At 41.3% G+C, this 21,479-nt stretch overlaps 1 protein-coding gene across 2 annotated transcripts in view; it reads right to left on the bottom strand.

Annotated features, from left to right (window-relative positions):
* Nucleotides 1-283: 283 nt before the first annotated feature.
* macrod2 (mono-ADP ribosylhydrolase 2) overlaps nt 284-21,479 on the bottom strand; it is a 454,175-nt gene continuing 432,979 nt past the window's right edge. Inside the window, exons 15-18 of one of the 2 annotated variants that reach the window (XM_037782351.1) lie at nt 21,032-21,100; nt 3,695-3,733; nt 3,110-3,181; nt 284-1,595 (exon numbers count right to left, since the gene is read on the bottom strand). In XM_037782351.1, the coding sequence (XP_037638279.1) occupies nt 1,573-1,595; nt 3,110-3,181; nt 3,695-3,733; nt 21,032-21,100 (203 nt within the window). In that variant the 3' untranslated portion in view covers nt 284-1,572. The remainder of the gene's footprint in view (nt 1,596-3,109; nt 3,182-3,694; nt 3,734-21,031; nt 21,101-21,479) is intronic. The other variant, XM_037782352.1, reaches the window with a different exon arrangement.

Raw genomic sequence — 21,479 nt, 5'->3', positions numbered from 1 at the left:
CTCCGGCCATTAGTGAGTTTCCCAGAGGGACGGAGGGCTCTGGGGTGAGAGGGTCTGCCTCTTCTCATTCGATACAGGAGAGAGCCTGAGGGCCAGAGAGGCAGCATGCTGGAGATCACAGGACACACTAATTGTTTCTGTCTACCCAGAGACACGCGACTGATCGCTCTGTTACAGTTGTTCAATTTCACACGTTACTGTGGGGAAATTAACTGTACCAGCTGTGAGTATAGAAAGAAATAAAATAGCAGCTACAACGTACAATAAAAAGCTGAGACATGGCTTCCAACTTTAAATTTTATTAGTCGTTTCTGTTATAGTTTAGCAAAGCAAACATCAAAGTATGAAGGCATCATTTCATAGAACTGTAATTAATCTGATCTTTAGTATGGCACCACTGAAAAATAATTCATGAATCATACCGACATTTAAAAGAAACCAAAAACCATGTTTTTAAAATCAACCCAGGGAAAAAAAAACAAGAAATCATTAACAACAGGCATTAGCCATTACATGATGTACTTAAAATTACAAATCATCTGCAAGCAATTCACAACCAACAATTCATACTCGGACCACCTCCTTAGATCTGTGATTGTGATTTTTGTAGTTTGATATGAAATAAGGCAGATTCCTTCAATACAATTATAGACAATCTGGTAAGGAGACAAGCGAAAGCGAAGAGGACTGTAATTTTCTGTTTATGTTGATGAATTTCAAAGCAATTATCTGGCATGCACTGGAAACGGCAAAGAAAAAAGGGGGGACAAGAAGAATTATTGATTTGTTAAAAGACACTCATATCCTCTTTAGCGTATGTGGGCCTTGATGAACAGTTTCTTGGTAAAACGACGAGTTAAGCTGCGGTTACGGCAGCGGCGGAGATCAGATGTGTGATGTTCATAGATTAAAAGCCGGGGAGTGACACACCGCCTTACAGACTGTGGTCTGAATCAAGAGTATATTGACTGATTTGACTAAACAATGGCTGCAGTAGTGTGTGAGGAGACATGGCAGGCGTCAGTGTGTTGCACTCCAAAGAGGCTCACAAATGCGAAACTTGTCAGGTAATTCCACTGTCGCATGTCATCATGACTGTGGCGTTGGATGGTTGATGTTAAGCATCACCCAGCCTAGAGTGTCAACATGTCAGAGCTGTGGCTGTTGTCCTCTGACAGCTGCACCACGCTCTCGCAGTGGGCATAGATCAAATAAAGAGACTTGAACCTGGTTTATCTCATCGCACCCTGCTGGCAAAATGAAATGTATTACTCTAACACACAGTGACGTATGGCTCATCTTTTCTGGTTGATATGTTCAAGTCCTATAGTAAGGTTTTGCACACACATACGTATACATACAGCACATACATACTTCAGGGATGAGTAGTTTCTTAACAAAGAGGGAATAGGCTAAATAAAGTTGGGAATGTGAGCATCTTGTGAGTAACTGGTTGTCCTGGGCCAGTGTCAGAGCCCATACTGACATGGGCCAGTCTGACACCAGTGTTGGTTGGCCTTCGCACAGTTTTGCTGGCTGTCAGATGAGGTTGATTGTCCTTCCCTCAGCTGGTCATTCTTTCTTCTCAACAGTGTCTGGATGGAAAACAAGTTCATAGTCTGAATTTAGATTTGGGTGAAATTCTGGTTCTCACATTTAACACATTTAGTTTATTGCTGGATGTACATGTCTCTGACTTCAGCAGAGGAGATGACTTCTATTAATAATCTCCGCTCGGCTGAAATGATAAATTGCACACCACAAAATGAAAGGGGTGGGAATGGAAATCAAAATCGAGAGAAACAATTAAGCAATTGTCAAAATAGTCGCAGATTAATTTAAAGTAATTATTCAAGTAAAACGGACAAATATTCCCGAGTTCCAGCTTCTCAAGTGTGAGGATTTTGCTGTTTTTATTTGTCATATGTAATGGTAAACTTAAACATATTAAAGTCTTGGGTTGTTGGTTGCACATAAGCAATTTTATCTGCTTTTTCTGACAATTTATAGACCAAAGAAATCAATTTTATAGCTAAATTAATCAATAATGACGATACTTGTTAGTTGCGCTCCTAGAAGAAACAATACAAATCACACAAATCAAACAATATACAGTATACAGACACAGTGTATGACAGATGGATAATCAGACATTTTGACACTGAGCTGAATCATTTTCTCCGTTCTGATGTGAATCTTTCGTAACGATAAAACAACCCACCATCTTTGTTCAGAAAACAGGGCAGTCTGTTGTGACGGCCCAGTGTCATGTGTTCTGATGGCCTATGGCTAATTTTAACCGTACGCCATGCGCTACACAGCTCCCTTATACACCACCCCACCTGATCCACACGCTTGCTCGACAACAAGCTTTTTCTTCTCTGGCGCTTTGTCTGGCATTGTTTAAGCTCTCTCCTTTATACACCAACTCGTTTGCCTCTGCCAAGTTATTTCATATGCTGCTAGCCTGTCCTATTTATTCAACCCTGACAATCTGTTCACAACAGTTGCTTAATGAATTTTTTTCTACCTGGAAACCACGATACCCAAATCTGAATCCCATTATTTGGCTCAACAACTCTATATAGAGCCACACACAGAACAAATGCATCACTCTCCACATATGTCTACATTCAAATTACATGCGTCTTATTAGCCTAAATCTCAGCGGAGACCTGAGAATAACAACAGTGTGGGATCCTTATCAAATATGATTTATTGGCATGATTATTGCTCCTGCACTCTGTGTTTCGGTTGCATGTTAAAATAATATGCATTGCACACTTGATTTATTAAATGTCTGATAGTTGAGTTTGCAGGCAATTCATCACACTCAATCTCCAAAGACGTGCTGACACGTTCATACCAAAATATCCTGCAATATAGCCCCTACAGAGAGAAGGACATGGAGACAGACGCGGTGCGGGGGGGAAACGGAGACAAGGAGGGTGAAACTGGGTAACACTCAGCTGCACACAGTGCTGAGGATTCTCCGGATGAAGTGAATTTTAATTCAGCAGCTGTGGCCACTAATAAGAATCTGCTTATAAATAGAGATTGCGTGCAAGATAAGAGCGAACGAGTGCTTCTCCCCACCCACGCCCCTTACCTTTGGACTGAATGCTGTCAGTTAGAATGGAGTCAGGTTCTTCTGAGCTCTCGACAGGATCTTTAATCTCCTCTAGATGAGAGAAGGGGAGAGAAATGAGAAGAGAGGCAAAGAGGGGAAAATGTGAGGAGAGGCTTTGACAATCAAGTCAATCTGTTGCCCCTCATTCTGTGCAGAAAAAGCATTTATCTAAACAATCTCTCTGCCCTGCCAAGCTCGTGTATCAAGGTGAGTGGGTTTATAGTTACTAACAAGGACTTTCCATCAGGGTTGAACTGAATATGAGTAGCTAATAGCAGTGTTTTGTTTTTTTTAAACCTCAACAAGTCTTCTGATGCCGGCTGGAGCTTCTACCGGTTAAGTGCATCCAACATATAATCAGACCACTAATCTGCACTGTGATATTTTATGAATGCAGGCAGGTATGTTGACAGAAATATCTACCCGTGAGCAGCAGAGGCAGGAAAAGCAAGAAATGGAGGAAGGGATATGGAGAGCAGGCAGCAGGGAGGTGTCGGTTAAGTGATGCGTCACAGCGCACAGTGAGGGCAGCTCACGGGGCGGAAAAACATGATCTCTACTCACCTCCGTTGCTGGTTCCAGTGTTGTTGATCTCAGGGACATCTGCAATGTGGAGCACATATAGATAACACACGTTACTCATCTTCAGTGTCAATTCATTCACGTTGATTAAAGGTTTAGTAAAAGTAATCATTTGGGCAAGATTATTCTGCTTCTTTAGATTTAAATTCTGCTTGAAGTAGAAGTAGATCATCCCAAAACCAGTCCAGGATTTTAAGAGCAACTTCATTCCCACATTTACATTTCGTCGTGATGTTTACAGTCTCTCATGCCTGGAAATTCAGCGCTTCCTAAAGAGTTATTGTTCAAAAAAGAACAAAACAAATGCGAGAAGGGAGAGAGAGACACATGCAAAATTAATTACAGACTGCCATCCCTGTAAGGCAGCCTGAGATCCCCACCCTCTCCTCCCTCACACTTCCTTCTCCCCCTCTATCCTCCCTCTGTAGGCACACAACTCCATCCTCGTCACTCCCCGAGCAAGCCCTGCCACTTCCCTCTTTGCAACAACAATCATCCAAACAAAGCACGCCATAAAAATAACCGCTCTCCCCAGGCAGTCCGGCGATGATGTAAACAAATACAACTGCTTAGACGCGTGATAAAAGAGCGCGTAGAATCCAAAGTGTTCTGTCTCTTTACACCAACAAGTCTACGGTCCAAGTCATTTAATTCCTTATAGAAACGTTGTAATTGCAGGTTTGGATACACGTGTAAGATTGCAGAAGTTCTTAAAGCATGTAGACAGTTTGGGCATGCTACCTTTGTTTCGCTGCCAGCAATGGAGAATATACAATACACTGCTTCTTCAATTTACAATTTATTTAATCTGTTGCAACATTGTGGAATGAAATTTCTCCTCCCTGAAACTCCACAGGGACTTAGGGACTGTTGAAAAGCAGGAAGGATGAAGCAACAACAATCTCCAGCTTATTATTATTATTTATTACTTTTTGATCTAAGGCATGGAACGGTCCAATAATAATATTATTAACGCAAAACTATTTAAAGGATAATTCTTGTTATTTACAACTTGGATTTTTGATAGATTTAGCTCTGATCAGTAATAATAACATTATACTTACTAAGTTAATTGCTGAGATCTGGGAACATGGCAACATCATGGCTACAAAGACTCTGATGGGAAAAGAAACGCCAGCATCGGGCGCCTGGGTTAGCTCAGTTGGTAGAGCGGGCGTCCATGTATTAAGGCTTGGTCCTGACCGCGGCGGCCTGGGTTCGAATCCGGCCTGTGGCCCTTTCCGCATCCACTCTCTCTCTCCCCCCTTTTAAGACTCTATCCACTGTCCTGTCATAAAAATGGAAAATGCCCCCAAAAAATAACTTTAAAAAAAAAAAAAGAAACGCCAGCATCAAACATATTTTTTTCTGTGCAATGAAGGATTATTATTGACAAGTACGCTCACTTTTGGTTTTACCTCCACATAATAATTAGTTTAGATAATCTGGATCACCATGGCTTGTTTCTAACCTGTCTTAACATTTGTGTTTCTTGCCGTGCTGTTGTAGCGATGTCATCGTGTTCACAGCAATTACTTTGAGTACAATGTTATCATAACTGACAGAAATGGCCAAAACCACGAGGATAAGAACCAAGTTGTTATAACCCTGAAGTATCCTTTAAAGTTTCTACTTTAGTATTAGGGCTGTACGAATATTTGGATATTCATTCGTTAGGTAGGTATTTGGTCTTCAATATTGTGCACCATCCACACGAGGCGTAAAAACAGCATTCATGGACTCCTCATGACACATTTTGTTCAAAAAAACATATGTGGTGGAAGCCTCTGAGTGTGTGAAAGAGGTATTCTGCTGCTTTAATGGCACAAGTCCGTGCTGCCTACTAACCGAGAGTTTAAAACGCTCCTCCTGTCACGGCGGTCCCGCGCTGCAGGTTAAGACCTAAAAAATGGTATTCTGGGACAGCCGTACTTATTATAAATTAATCAAAGAAGCGGATTTACCAGATTCAGATCATAACTGTAATGGAATAAATTGACAGGAAACATGTTCACACACGATGTAACACGTGTGTTCGAGAGCCAGGCGTATGGCATCAATACCGATGCAATAAATTATGCATACACATGAAATGAGATGCCATACATTACCACTTTTCCACACGATCACCTTACGGATATTAAAGCTGATGGCGGAACATGTGGAATGTGTACATCGTGTCTGCCTTTTTATATGAGCTAGCATAGCACGCCTGTGTGCAGCAGCATGAGCTCTCTGAAGCACTGCCCTCATTCCAGATGCTCATTTCTTCCTTTCTCTCAGGTAATAACATCACAGTCTGGGTGCTAGGGTAGCATCCTCTTCCTCCTAATATCCAGCACTGATCAACACAAAGCAAAAAGCTCAGAATTTCAATTGATTGCAGCTCCAGCCTCCCCTGCCTGCCTGAGGCTCGGAGGGAACAGCAACGCGGGTATGTCTTGCTCTCTAATTTGACTCCTGTGTGCTGACAGTAGAGGGCTATCATTTAGGGGAGGATGCGAGTGTGCTGTTGTAAACACATAAACAAGACGGGGGGAGAGAGAAAAACGGGCCTCTGTCAAGGTTCTGGTGAAGGAGAGACACAGTCCACAGAGGGCTGATAAGGAAAAGAGAAAAACAGTAGACCGAATTGACTCCCTCAGCAGGAAACTAGACAGCTTACACCAGTGGTTCTTAAAGCGGGGACCCTGAGGGGTCCTTGACAGTGTCTCCCACCCTCCATTTTGGTTTGTAAATTACCAATACACATGGTAACACAGTTTGTATACTGCATGTGTTATTGTGGGTGTCTAGAGGGCATAAAATACTTTGGGCATCTCAAACGTTAGTTTCTATATCTCCTGATTACACCAAAACAAGCATGACATTGCTCCCAGGGCGTCAAATACAGATGTTTCGCGGCGGTAGGAGACACACTGGGCTTTCCATTAACTACAATGCAAACCAATCCGTGGCATCAGTAAACGCACCAGGAAAGTGCTGTGGCGACGTAGTTTAAAGAGCAAAAGAGACACACAGGGCAGGTGGGAGTGGAGGTGGATGGGCCTAACAAACTCAAGGCATTCATCCAGGAGACCGTGTGTTATGTTTCACTTTCACTTTACAATCGGCTGTTTGTTTGTGTCCTGCGTTCACAACGTCAAGTCACATTTGTAATAGTAATTTTAAGACCAACCATGTTGTGGTTTTGTTGCCTAATCCTAAAGTGTTTTTGTTTAATTCACAACATTTAGCACGTGTTTAGTGCGATGGAAAAAGAGACGCTGAGGGGTCTGACAAAGTGTTAGTAGATGATGAGTTGGGGTGAGAATGTGTTCATGAAGATAGACAAACTCAGCAAGGCTGACTGGATTTAAAAGGGAATCTGATCTTCATTTTTTTCCCACATATTAGAGCTGTAATCTGTTTATCTTTTTGTTATATGTCAAGTCATCACAATGTTTCAGTGAAGTTTTCATGACATACTAATTTACACGAGCACAGAGGCCACGCAGTAGATCAAAAAACATTTAAAACATTCGCCAAACTTGTCATTCTTTAGCTTTGACTACTTTTAACAATTCTTTAACTTAATTTCTGTTCTTGTCACTTCAGCCTTTCAGAAGTTCAGTGAAAATATCCCGGAGAGAAAACCCCTCAGTAGCTCAAGAGGGAGGATGAAAATATGTGTGTGCGCTCACATCTGCACACATAAGAGAGGGGAGAGGAAGGAAGAGAGTTGGGCATAAGTCACCCTCGTATGCAGACAAGCAGAAAATTACATCCCCCCACCTTCCATTCATTTATTAGACACGAGGTAGTTAGCGTTTTGTTGGTCAGCATTAGTGTAGTGCACCACAATATGATAGAAAATGTGCTTGAACTGGGCAGCTATGGCAAGTTAAGATTCTAAAGCATCATATTAATAAATGAAATAGATATTTGAGGCGCTGTAGCTTTTGTCAGATAAGTTTTCTCGTTAGTTTGCATCATCCTCGGAGAGCATTTGTCCCGATCAGCAGCGGTTCTGCCTCCACACACCACTTTTAATGTTCTTGTCATTCCAGCTCAGTCAGCCCACAGGGGAGGCAGTCCCCGTGGGTCACCCACATGGCAGCATGGGAAACCGTCTCTGCTTAATGTTCCAGACAGGAGCCTTGGGCAGAACAGGAGGTTCCTTTTTGTCCCTCAGCCACAGGACATCTCACCGTCTTTTATTCAAAATCCTCTTTTCTTGAGCAGAGAAAGACTAAAAATCGATGGAGGTGTAGAAGTGTCTGTGCCCTACAGTGTCAGTTCCCCAGGAGAATTTCTTCCGTTCATTTGATCCCCAGACCGTGGCGTGGTGGGCCGGTCTGCTGTGTCTGAACAGGTCCTGCAGCTTTGATCCCAGCCGGCTCACACAGGTGTCCAGCTGCTCCCACTCATGGACATGACCCATCACAATCTCAGACAGCGAGCTACTGAAAACCATTAAAACCGTTCTTTCACTTCGGCTCACTGCTCAAATTATCACAATAAAAAAAACATTTACTGACTGAATGTCTTTCACTGATTGCATTAAGTATTTCTACGTTGTTTGAGTTGATCAAATATCTGGTAGAGATCTGTAGTTTCTGTGGCTTTTATGAAGCAGACGGAGGGCTGCTGCTCGCTCAATAGCATCTTGAGAGAATAAGATAGGAAAATGTCAAGGTCAATGCCTGTTTCTATTGAGAAGCTGAGAGCAGAATTCATTTCAGCATGTAAACTGGGTGGTCTATGAAGGACTCGGGCATGGCCTGCATTGGGCCATGTATATTAAACAAGTATCAAAGAGCCCCTCGTTGAACTTTGCATGGACTAATAGCTTTGGGGCTGATATGCCTACTGCAAAGATAATTAAAGACATCTCCCTGCTCAAGGAAAACAAGAGCGGGTGGAACTCAACAAGTGCCCAACCAAAAGAACTAATGAGCTGGTAAATGGGGAAAGCAGCCCATTTTCATATGTTAATGTTAAGTTTGTAGTGTGGAAATAGCTTAGCTGCATGAGCTGCCACTCTCAAAAAAGGGAAATAAAAGGATTTTGTGAGGAAGCGGGGGTCAGCGTTTGATAGCTGGAGTTTTCTTTGCCATGAGATGGAACACTGTCTGACAATCTGAGCCAATTAAAGAGCACCGAGCTGTGACCTGCAGGCTAGGGAGACGAAAACAAGCCTGTTCAATAAACACTGTGGCCTCCCCTCTATACTGCTATCCTCCTGAAAAGCCAAGAGTCTTCATTAATATTCCGCCTTTCTTCTCCCTAAGAAAAGGCCGAGGGGTTGTGGACACTAAGTAGCATTGTGCTCCCCTGCGGGTTTGGGTAACCTTGCTGTGGCGGCTGTAGTTGGGCGGCTCCAAGTTGGGTCAGGGTCCCTTAAACAGGCTGAAAAGACCCAAGCTCATTACACAGGCCTGGGCAATGCTTGACAAGATGAGAAAACACAGAGTACTCTGAATGACTGAAAAGAGAACAGGACACCATCTGCTTTGGGGTTAAGCTACAACTCGGAGAAAGTGAAGATGATTAGAGGGCAGAAAGAGATGGCAAGAGAAGAGAGGGGGGCTCGGTTGACAACATATGTTGCGAAAAACGAAGAGAAAATGACCACTGGCAATAAGAGATAAACAAGGGTTGAAAGAAACAGGAAAGCCAGCAAAAATGTTCGTCTCCACTGGCAACTCTTGATCTCTCTTTTTTTTCTGTTCCCTACTTCGTCCAAGTTAGTGTGAAACAGTCACAGTGATCTGTCAGAAGACAAAAAAGGAGATACAAGAGAACACAGAGATACCCTGAGATGAAAGGAGTAAGTGAATAACTGATTAAGTGAAGAAGAAGTGAGAAAGGGAGACAAAACAAAAATAGATATGGAAGGGAAAAAATGCAAAAGAGGCCTCCCCCTGTGTGACCTACATACCTGCTAAACCTGCTGTCAGTGGTGGCCGGCTCCTCTCTCATCACTCGCTGAATTACTTAACATAATCTTTAGACTCTCCCTGTACTGCTAGTGGGCCTGCAGCAGGAAGCTGCCCACCTCTGTCCTTAGTACCTATTGTCGTTTACCATATCAAGGCACGGACGGTCTTGCAGGGGACTGGTAAATTTGACACGAGGTGATCTGGCTGACCCCCGCGATACAATAAAACGGGACACGCCACAGCTGAGGGAGGTGTAGAAGCAGCAGGCCTGGATGTTTGTGTGCCGCTGAGGACACGGCCCGGGCCAGCCGACTGATTTGCAGTTATGAAGTGATGCCTCCTCTGGGCAGCTCAAGGTTTTCCGCGGGAGATCATGGATCTGACTGGTCAATATAATCAAAGTGCTCGTCTAGACTGCAGTGAAAACCGGGAGCCCTGACAGAGCAGCTGTCTATCACTGAAAGGTCAGCAAGAGAGCAGCTTGATGGTAAACCTCAGTAGAGGTCAGCAGCATAGTGAGGGACTGATAGAGATGTAATATAGCAAATGAAGACGTAGCATCAGATATTACTATTGTGACAAATTTACTTCACTGCTGATTGCTGTTTTTTTGCCCAATGTTGTCCAATTAAGTGTTTTCTGTGATGACTTATTCTGATGTATCACTCCCTAATCACATAATATCACATAATATTAGGGCTGTCAAAGTTAACGCGATAATAATGCGTTTTTACGCCACTAATTTCTTTAACGCATTAATGCAAACGATCTTTCGGAGAATGACCATGTCATACTAGCTTGTTGCGAAGGAGGTTTAATAACGCTCTAAACTCATGCTAAATTTTGGCGAGGAAAAACGGTCATGGCCATTTTCAAAGGGGTCCCTTGACCTCTGACCTCAAGATATGTGAATGAAAATGGGTTCTCTGGGTACCCACAAGTCTCCCCTTTATAGACATGCACACTTTATGATAATCACATGCAGTTTGGGGCAAGTCATAGTCAAGTCAGCACACTGACACACTGACAGATGTTGTTGCCTGGTGGGCTTCAGTTTGCCATGTTATGATTTGAGCATATCTTTTATGCTAAATGCAGTACCTGTGAGGGTTTCTGGACAATATTTGTCATTGTTTTGTGTTGTTAATTGATTTTTAATAATAAATATATACATACATTTGTATAAAGCAGCATATTTGTCCACTACCATGTTGATAAAGAGTATTAAATACTTGACAAATCTCCCTTTAAGGTACATTTTGAACATAATGTTTGATTAATTTGCGATTAATCATGATTAAATATTTGAATCTAATGACAACCCTCCATAATATACTTCACTGTATCATCAGGGCAGCAATTAACTATTAGTTGATTAGTTGACTATTAACTAAAGGTTGCTACTCTAATGTCATGTATCTTATTGCATCATACCCTCTGTGCATTCTGAGTGAACTTGGAGAGATGAGAGGAAGGGGTTAATATCTGAAAAATACTGTCGAATGACATTTGCAATCCAAAGGGTTTAAAGACTTAAAATCCTAACTGTCATGTATGAGTCTCAAAGACCATTATTCTCAGTATCTCACTTGGGTTTATTCCTGTTTCTAACTGAAGTAGCTCGACCATCAAATCTTCCTCACTGCCTCCAGGAGACAGGCGACACATACAGAGATCACTCATCATTCAGTGTCTTTATGTGTACGCATGTGTGTTTTTAAAGGATGTGTGTGTGTGACAAGAGATTAAAATGTGTTCCAGACTTTTCAAATATACATTTGTTGCGTCTCTGCTGGCTGACAAATTTTCACTCAGCTCAGAGTTGATTCATTTGCCATCTTTGTGAACCAAACAGAGGGGTGCAGACAGGACAAGAGAGCTGATCAAAAGAGGAGCTTCAAAGGAGGACAGAAAAAGTGGGTCTCTTGTCAGGCTGTTTCCGTACACCGTTCATAGCTATACCTACGAAAAGTAATGCACTGTCTCACGAAATCAATTCGTACAGTATGTAATCCACGCAATCGCCCGCCTTATAGGGAGGAGGTCGAGGATGGGTGGGTCAAAAAACACTGGACTTCCACCCAAGAGACCGGTGTTCGTACCCCGTGTGAAACCAGAAGTCAGCGTTGATTTATTTGTCATGTAACTTCCCTACTTAAGTTACGCCACTTCAAGAGTTATTTAACCCAAACCACGATCTTTTCCTAAACTAACCAAGTAGTTTGTTAACTTCAACCTAACCAAGTCGATCTTTTCCTAAACCTAAATAGATTGTTTTGTTGCCTAACCCTAACCAAGTCGATCTTTTCCTAAACCTAAATAGGTAGTTTTGTTGCCTAACCCTAACCAAGTTGATCTTAAACCTAACCAAGTCGATCTTAAACCTAATTAGTTTTGTCACCTAAACCTAACCAAGTCAATCTTTTCCTAAACCTAACTAGGTAATTTTGTCACTTAAACCTAACCAAGTTGATCTTAAACCTAATCAAGTAGTTTTGTTGCCTAAACCTAACCAAGTTGATCTTAAACCTAACTAAGTAGTTTTGTTGCCTAAACCTAACCAAGTTGATCTTTTCCTGAACCTAACTAAGTAGTTTTGTTGCCTAAACCTAACCAAGTCAATCTTAAACCTAACTAAGTAGTTTTGTTGCCGAAACCTAACCAAGTCGATCTTTTCCTAAACTTAACTAGGTAGTTTTGTTGACTAAAACTAACCAAGTCAATCTTTTCCCAAACCTAACTAAGTGGTTTCTTGTGAAGAGGGAAGTTATTTTGAAAAGACTCAATGCATTTAATAAGCGGCTGTTGACACTTAAGTCACATGTTGCTGGACATTTGTAGGAAAACGCACGAAAAATGAGGAATAACTTTTCGTAAGATACGAAATGTTGTCCGTTATACGAGGCCTCCTCTCTTTGACGGCAGGCTTCTGGGCCAGAGGTGACCAACATAATGGACACTCCCCATCTCCAGCTAAATGCCCAGAGTCCTGTATTTCTCATCAATAAGAAGACATTACAAAATGATGGAGGGTACTGTCACGCTGAGGAATGATGACGAAGAACCCAATTCAATCAGACTCCAAGGGCTTTTGAAAAGTGAAACTTTTTCGTATTGAAATCACCAGGAAACAGGCTCCATTTGATATCCGGTGAGCTAAAATTAACAAAGCAAGTCAAAACAATGAGTCAAGCGGAGTTTAAGACGGAGGAGCAAAGCCAAATGGAATTCAACGATAAAAGCTGCATTAATACGGATAACGATAAGACTGGTGTTTAGTCTCCTCACGGCACTCACACACACAATGCCTCAGCAGGGCTGTGATTGGTGTAGCTGCTGTTCCTGGACTTTCACAGTCGGTGTAAGAAGCTATAAAACATGAGCACAGCCTAATGTCTTCAGCCAGTGGCAGCTTGCTCCCTGAGGAGCCACTCAGTGTTACAGTATACAATGTTATGCCAAAAGTTAATTGTGTGCTGACAACTCTTTGCCATAGGAAAGACCGCACTGCTCTACAGAATTAGATTTACATCACCAGTATCCCATTGTTCACAAAAGGGAAAGACAAAAGGGCACAGTACAACCAATTAAGCAAAGCTTCAATTCCTTTTTGCTAAGACAAAGTAACATAAATGCAAAGCTCACTTCAGCAACAACAAATTCTGAGAGGAATAAACCAATGAATTCGGGGATAAATTATTCAAGCTGTTGAAAAGGAGAAAAAACTCTTTTGATTTGCCGTGGATTACTAAGAAATTCCACTCTTTGTACTTGATGCTTTAACATAAAAGTGCGACCACACAGGGTCACCGTGCTGTGATGGGTTTGTGTGTACCTTGATATTGCCAATGGCAAGTCTGCTGGATTTCAGAAGAGCCATTTGTGTCGGCTTGTTGTTCTGTTTCACTCAAGCTGTACCACCGAGGGAGTAAAATACATAGAAATCAATAACCCCCCCAAATAACATTCGCAAACAAGAGAATAAAACCAATTCTCATAACAGTTGTTAAGGGGATTTGTTGCACCTCCATTTAGTTTTTTTTTATTGTTTGTAGATCTTACAAGGAGAGAGGTGGGTACATGATGTGCATGTGGTTTTTTGGGCACCATATGGCACTTGTGGATGCAGCTGGGCTTTCTGCTCAGAGCCACACATACAGTGAGCTGCGAGCGGTTGTGGCAGAGTCAGCGCTAAATAAAGCACTCACAGCCATCTATACTTAAAACATCCTGTCCACCATGGGGAAAAAGAACATTTGGAGAAAGAAAGTCATGAAATTGAGACAATAAAGTAACGATAAACAAGTGAAAACTTGGATAATGAGTGTGAACTGGAGTTTACTTGTGTTGCTGTGATGCTATTTTTTAACAACACAACAGGTCTAAGGAGAGAAAAGGAAACAAAGAGAAAAGAAGGGAGAGATGAGCAGTGGGAATGTCAGCTCCAACAGCCTCTGGGCTGATGTAATGGTGCCTTGTCTCTCTGCTGTGTTGAGACTTAGATTGTTGTGATGGCCTGCTGGGTCTGTCTGTCTCTCCATCCTCTTTCTCTGGTTCTCCCCTGCAGGGTCCCTCCTGCCTGGCTTTAGTGTGCCATTACAGTTTGTCCCCAAACTCGCCTGTCTGGTCTGCACCCAGCCACGCTTAGATAGAGACTACCTCTCTAAAGCAGTGATTCTCAAAGTGAGGTCCGTGGCACTCTGTCAGGGGGTCTGCAAAGTCATTTGCTATAAATTGTAAAATTGTGCTATATCATTAAAAAGTCCATATCTACAGATGGGGACCATTTGCACCATTAAAACAAGCATATTTTGTCCGTTACTCCGACCCACGTTAGCTTTTGGCCAATGGAAACTCTGATATGATTGTCACACACAGCAATACGTTCATTATTTTAAAGCTGAAGCACATTTTAAATATCTGGATTTATTTATTTAAGATCAATTACTTGAAATGAAGGCTATAAATGCTGTCAAGTTGAACCCAAATGCAATTTAAATCAAATCACAGTGGTACTTAAGGACCAATATGTAATATATTTACTGTAATAAATCATAAAATGACCATGAGATGTCATCAGAGATTAAGGAAATGCACTGAATTGATTACTGGTTTCTCTGACAACAATGCTACAGTCAGTATGTTCTCCTCTAAAATTTCCATTATGGTCCGGAACGTTTGTTTTTGTTTTGGCCAGTGTGATGCCGTCCACTGACCATTTCAACACCCCGTTGCCACATGTGAAACAAATTGGCATACAAACACATCCTTCTGCAGCCATGGAAGCAAGCAAACAAACTGGATCAACAGAGATAACGTTAACGTTAGATTCTACGGACCTGAAAAGCCTCGGCACATCTCTCACACAGCCGGTGAAGTGATTCAGACTACTGCTGCTGGCAACGCCGTGATGCTAACACACGCTAACTGCTTACAGTCACACCTAATGATTTAAATAATGGCTATTGGAGTGTTCATACTCGGAAGTTGATCTATATAAAAAAAACTGGACGTCTCTTTCCCAATGTAAGTCTATGGGAAAAAGTATTTTTGGTCCCAATGGCATCACGTGACGGACACGGACGTTGTAGTACCGCCGTTTGGCCACTACTAAAATTTGCATCAAAGTCCGGTGTTGTTCCTGGGAGTTTGCACCGATGGAGCGGACAGGCCACAAGTCCAATGTTTTGAATTTGGACTCTGTTACCCATTTTAAACGCTAGCTGTCAGAGCTACATGTTGCTCATTTAACATTAAATAACATTGCAAATGTGTGGGACTAAGAAAAAAAAGGATTATCTCATCTTATCTTAACATGAGTCAAACTGAAACGTGTTTCTGTTTATCACTGTGAAATAGGTAATAAGGGTGAGATAGAAAAACAAATAGTTTCAATGGAATCTGAGAGTGCAAATGGTAGTAAGCATATGCTTAATCTGCGATGTGATTAAAAGAGGGGTCCTTGGAAAAGTTCCTCCTTTATAAGGGGCCCCTGGCCTCAAAAACTTTGAGAATCCCTGCTCTAAAGTGTTCTCTGTAGCGTAGCGTCCTTCCATAGTCAATGAGCTGCTTTCATCCCACAAGTCGGCCTCTAAAAAGGCCAGCTTTATCAAAGGCTAAAAAATATGAGGAACATCCAGGCTCCCTCGATTGCAAGGTTGTCTGTGCTTTCTATTCAGGCATATATTGAAGAGCAGAATTATAGTAACAGGTCACATTTAAAAAAGGCTGTGTGGATAATAGGCACATACTAAACTGACTGGCCGTGTAATAGGAGATACTATCACAGAACCGTCACCTTATTCAGGTTAGTGCTGGTGCATTGCAATGCATGCAAATACTTCACAGACAAAACTTGCTCAAAGTTTGATCGGAAAGAAGGATGAGCTGCTGTTCACTCGGTGGCATTGAATCTGCGCCGCCATTAAATCTTACCTAAGACGATAGCTATCGACTCCTGTAGGAGAATCACACATGCATGAAGGAAAAAACAATTTCTGCTCACAACTCAGATTTATTTATTCCTAGCTTTAGGCAAAGACAGTCTTATTTTAATTTATGGATGTTCCACGAGCTTACTGAAGCGGGTGCCCACTCTCACAAGTCACCAAAACAAGGCTTGCTGGATAGATATTTCAAACACAATAACAATATAGCCTCCTTTTCCATTCTAAAGTAGGTTATGAATATTCATAAATAAAGGCTGCTTGGATTTTGATTCAATTTGGGGAGCCTTTATAAAATCCCAGATATCAGACTGAGAATCTTATTGCCTGTGCGGGGAGATATATCTAATACATAGCCTGTGATTCATATTGTGGAGCCTGATTTAAAATACACAATCTCTCCTCTGCCTGCCTCCTTACATATCTTTACTCCACACAGATATGCTATCTCCAGAATATAATATTTGTTACTGTTTGGATCTTATGGCTTTTGGTTGTTTATAATATTGCAATAAATTGAAGTAATTTGAGCTAAGAACAAAAAGACTAAATGCTTAAACACAACTGCACCTTTATACAAACAGACCTGCAATGTACAGTAAACAACAGATGGCACAGTTTGGTAATATGAACTGTTAAGACATCAGCAAATTACCTGTGCAGTATCCTTCACCTTTATCTAATGCAAGGGAATGTGTGTAGACTGAATCCATTCTTACATTAACAAGTTATAATGATGACGACGAGAGTGGAAATGAATACATAATAAATAATGTAAAACACAAAGCTTTGTATTATTTAGTGTGACTGAGCTGGGACTGAGATGCTTAGCTGTGATAAACACTTCCATATGTGCAATATTGAGCTACGTGAGAACAACAGGCCGTCGACAGACATTGCCGTCAACTGGGAGCACGTGGATACAAATGTGCGGATGCAACGGAACGCTGTAGCTAGCGACATGTCTGTCTATGACACATCCTACAATGTGGGATTACAAATAGGTAGACTGTGAACATTGTCATTCACTGATTAATAATGGAAAGATAAAAACGACTGGAAGGTATCAAGCTGGTCATATTGAAATCAAATGCATCCCCAGCCACAGGCGCAGCTGGTTTGATGACAGCGACAGTATTGTAGTTATTATGAATTAATGTACACGACTGAACAAATAACCTAACAACAAATTAGAAAGCATTTAATCAGCAATAGACAGCAATTTCTTCTTTCTAAATTGCTTGTGTTTAAGAGCATCACATTTATCTTTCTTTTTGGCCACTGTTAGCAAGTTGGCGAGGGAAATGGAAAAGTAATTCATTCAGTATATCATATATCTATAATTAAATAAGACAGATGTATCCTTGTGGAGAAATTAAGCTCAGCTAATGTAAATAGGGTTGCAATATCTGTCCAACTGATTGGCGAGATTATGCTCAAATGCTTGAATTTGTTCCAGAAATGTACAAAGCTTAAAGGAAGACTTCAGGCAAAAAATGCCCATTTGTATATCGATTACTAACCCCGTGTTTCCTTGGATTCTTGAAGAAAACTCGCATGCTCTCCACTGTGAGCGGGGAATCAAAAAGTGGAGAATGGGGGCCGCGTTTAACAACAGCAAAACTATATAAACACCAGCCTGTTCACACGGAAAGGCGTATGAATGACACGATAATGCGCAAGGCATTTAGCGTGCAATAAGGACGCTGTTCTTGCTTTTGCGTGTGATTTGTACGTCATGTAGTCTGTACTGACTGCAATGTAAACGTATCCGTGTAAATATGCCACGCTCAGAGCTAGTGACATAGAATAAAAAGTGAGAAAGGCCGCTTATGGCAGGCGGGCAGGTGGGGGGGTAGATGTGCCCAACAAACACACAACTTTTAACCAGGAGACCAGTATTCAAGACCGGTGTTTTGATTTGTAAGTTACGTTAATGATGTTGTCACGTATTTTCCGTACTGATGTTACATTATTTCCGTATGTATTTTACTCAGTTTACGTACTTATTTCAAGCCCAACAATGATGTTTTTGCTAAACCTAAGTGAGTGGTTTTGTTGCCTAAACCTAACTGCGGACGTTATCATAGTTTTGTTTTATGGCATAAAAATGACATGCGAAAAGCCTAAAATGTGTCCTCATGACACACAGAATGTCCATGAAATGTTGTGTTAAATATACCCCTCCCCGTGAGACCAGGTTGAAAAAAACATCAGTTCACAATGTCTCACACAACTCGTACAGCATAATCCAAGTCTCATTTATCCAGTTGTATGCTCACTACTTCCCAAACACAAGCATCTTCCCCAAAACCTTACTATTTAAAACACTTGCGAGTCCAAGAAAAACAAAGTTTTCTTCAAGAATTCAAGGTAACACGGGGTGAGTAACTGATATACAAATGGCCATTTTGTGGGTAAAGCATTCTTTAAACAATTTCCTATCTTGCCTGCAATCAAGGTAAGCTCCACTCCTGTTTCTGTTCCAACACAATATCAGACAGCCAACAGGCTATGTGTGAAGAAAACACATTATATCACCATCTCTGAGTTATTTGTGCTTGAAAATTACCGCTTGATGATTGTGAATAGAAGACAATGTCGAAAGATAATAGGTAAGAATTTGTTGCAAAAGACAGACACACATACACTCTGACTCTCTGATGATTAGGTGTATGCATATGTGTGTATAGCAACCTCATATTCAGCTGTCCTCAAATTGTTTGATTCATTATTCATTCCTCCCACCATTATGAGGCATTTTATTACTCCTTTCAATGAAGCAGATTTAACCTGTATGGCCATGAGCAGGCAGCCTGATTACAGTTATTATTTTTAATAAAGGGTATTGGCTTGGGAATCATTTGGTGAATAGCTGGTTACGCGTGGCTAAGCCGGGCTGTGCTGGCCTGCATGAGATTCAATATCCGAGACAGTTTGAGTCTGCACTCTGTCCTGAGCCCTGCTCCTCTATACAAAATGCAATCTGCCTGCAATCAGGAATGACACCACTGTTTACTGCTTGACAGTACCACCACACAGTACACGGCTCATGGTAACCCCAGACAGTGACAGACACTGGCGGGCTCAGGCAAGACACAATCAACAGGCAGGAGTGAAGCTTTCCAGTGATGGAAAGCCTGCAGTGTTTGTAGGACGTATTCCAATGGCTTTTCAGAGAGGATGGAGAAGGCTATCTCAGATAGATCTATCTGGAATGTTCACTCTCGCCCTAAATTAATTGAATGTCAGTCAAAGAGAAAGTGAAATGGAGGCGAGGGAGTGACTCAGACCTTTGTGTTAGTGCAGTGGCGGGAGAGGGGCGGCTCGGGCTCACAAATCTAACCCTCAACTTCTCCAGACAATACCCTTAATCAGTGACAACGTGAGCCAGAGAAGGATGTGGGTAAATAAAGACAGATTATCCCATGTGGCCAATGAACGATCCAAACAAAATAGCTGGCCTTATCATGGCGCTCAAGTGGAGTGGTTGAATGAAATAAAGGCTTCATATATGGCAGCCTGGTTAAAACAGAGACAGATATAAAGAGCTGTACAGTACAATTTAATTCAAAGTTGACTTGACAACAATGTGTAAGTCCATCTCTCAATACTTTTTATACCTTGAATGTGCCACTGAGCCTTGATCCAATTTGTTTAACTGAGAACGGAAATCAACATTATATATTGTTTTTTTTTTGTTGTTAATTTTAAACAAATGTTACTCAAACAGGAGTAAACAGTGTATTTGTTAGGGACCATTTTCAGTAGGGGATCGGCATAGTATCGTTACATTTTGCGTGGCACTATTGTATCGATACACGGACGTCAAGTATTAATTTTTTATTATATAAACTATTAACCTCTTAACAATCCGACGGTCTTAAAGCTAGAGTGAAAATACTGATATCATATAAAACTAGAAAAATCTACTGAATCAATTGGTACCAACCATGTCATGTTAGCTTGTCCGGAAGAACGCTAAATAACGCTCCAAAGTTACACTGAAAACTGGCATGGCCATTTTCAAAGGGGTCCTCAAGATATGTGAATGAAAACTCTGAGATGAACAGAGTGAAAACTGTATCTTCTTAGATAAAACGAATGTTGACAAACTGCATCATTTGCAGTTGAAAAAAGGTAATATATCGCAATATATCTAATCGCAATACTCAGCATATTGCAAAATGTTTGAAATCGCAATAAAATCGCATTGTGACTTAAATATTATTATAATATTGTATCGTGGGGCCTCTGGTGATTCCCAATTTTCAGCCGAGGATTAACACACATTTGGTGCTCTAGTCTGGTGAGTATAACAACAGCAGGTTGGTGTATGTGGAATTGACTCTAAATAAACTACAGTGTTCATGTTCATGAATGAACAGGTCACCCAGCGCAATGGTTTGGCTCATTGATGTGTTTTTAATATTAAACAATGGAGGTTTATAGCACAGAAGAATAAGCTGTATTAGGTTTTGGATACACACAACACTTTTCAACTGATTTGTTGACATTAAAAAAATATTGAACATTGCTTATTCTGACCATAAAAGAACAATGCGGAATCCATATAGCTATATAGACTATATAGTCTGTCTTCATTTTCTATATATCTGCTGTGATTGACGGTTCTCAACACCTCTGTCATGGCTTCCAGAGATGTGTTATATCACCTGAGGCCCCCTGCGATGCCTTGTGCTTCCTATACAAAATGATTTTACATGGGTGAAGTAGATCTCAGACAGGCTGAGATTGATTCAAGGGGAAAACTAGTTTGACAAACAGCAGACAACAAAAACAAAGCTGACCGTGCTGATTCAATACACAAGTATACAAATACACCAGACTGGATGGGGAAATCACATTGATAGAAAGCCAGTCAGTCAGACTCTCAATCAGGTCAAATCAAATCAGATCAAATCAAATCCAAGCAAATCCGATCTTACCTTCCATCTCCACAGTGGACTTGGCTGTGTCGTCATCTTCTGCCTTCGCGGCAGGCTGCTCTTCCTCTGCTGGGAAAAAAGAAAGCAAAGCTCTGATGTTTGTTACGCTACACACTCACATGACATCAGTGTCTTTGCAGACAGATGATCGCCACGTCTTCAATGAGATCAGCTTTGTTTATGTGTGTATGTGTTAATGGTTAGTTGGAGGATGTGCTGTGGACTATGAGGCTCTAGTGATAGAATATATTCTATGTCCAATCTGTAATAGTGCACACAATCTGAGCCAATTCCTCCCCACTTGGTTTTGCTCTTTCTGTGCTGAGAGATGAATTTGCATAGATTCAAACACTGACAGCATGAAATAAAAAAAAAAAATGTTTGTAGTGTTCCATCTCCCAACCGTGTAATTTTAGACTGCTGGTAAACCCAAAATGTAAACATCTCT

The sequence above is a fragment of the Sebastes umbrosus genome, chromosome 10 (assembly GCF_015220745.1).
Source record: "Sebastes umbrosus isolate fSebUmb1 chromosome 10, fSebUmb1.pri, whole genome shotgun sequence".
Taxonomy (NCBI): Eukaryota; Metazoa; Chordata; class Actinopteri; order Perciformes; family Sebastidae; genus Sebastes; species Sebastes umbrosus.
The sequence above is the reverse complement of the archived record's forward strand: the minus strand, read 5'-3'. Positions and strand labels throughout refer to the sequence as shown.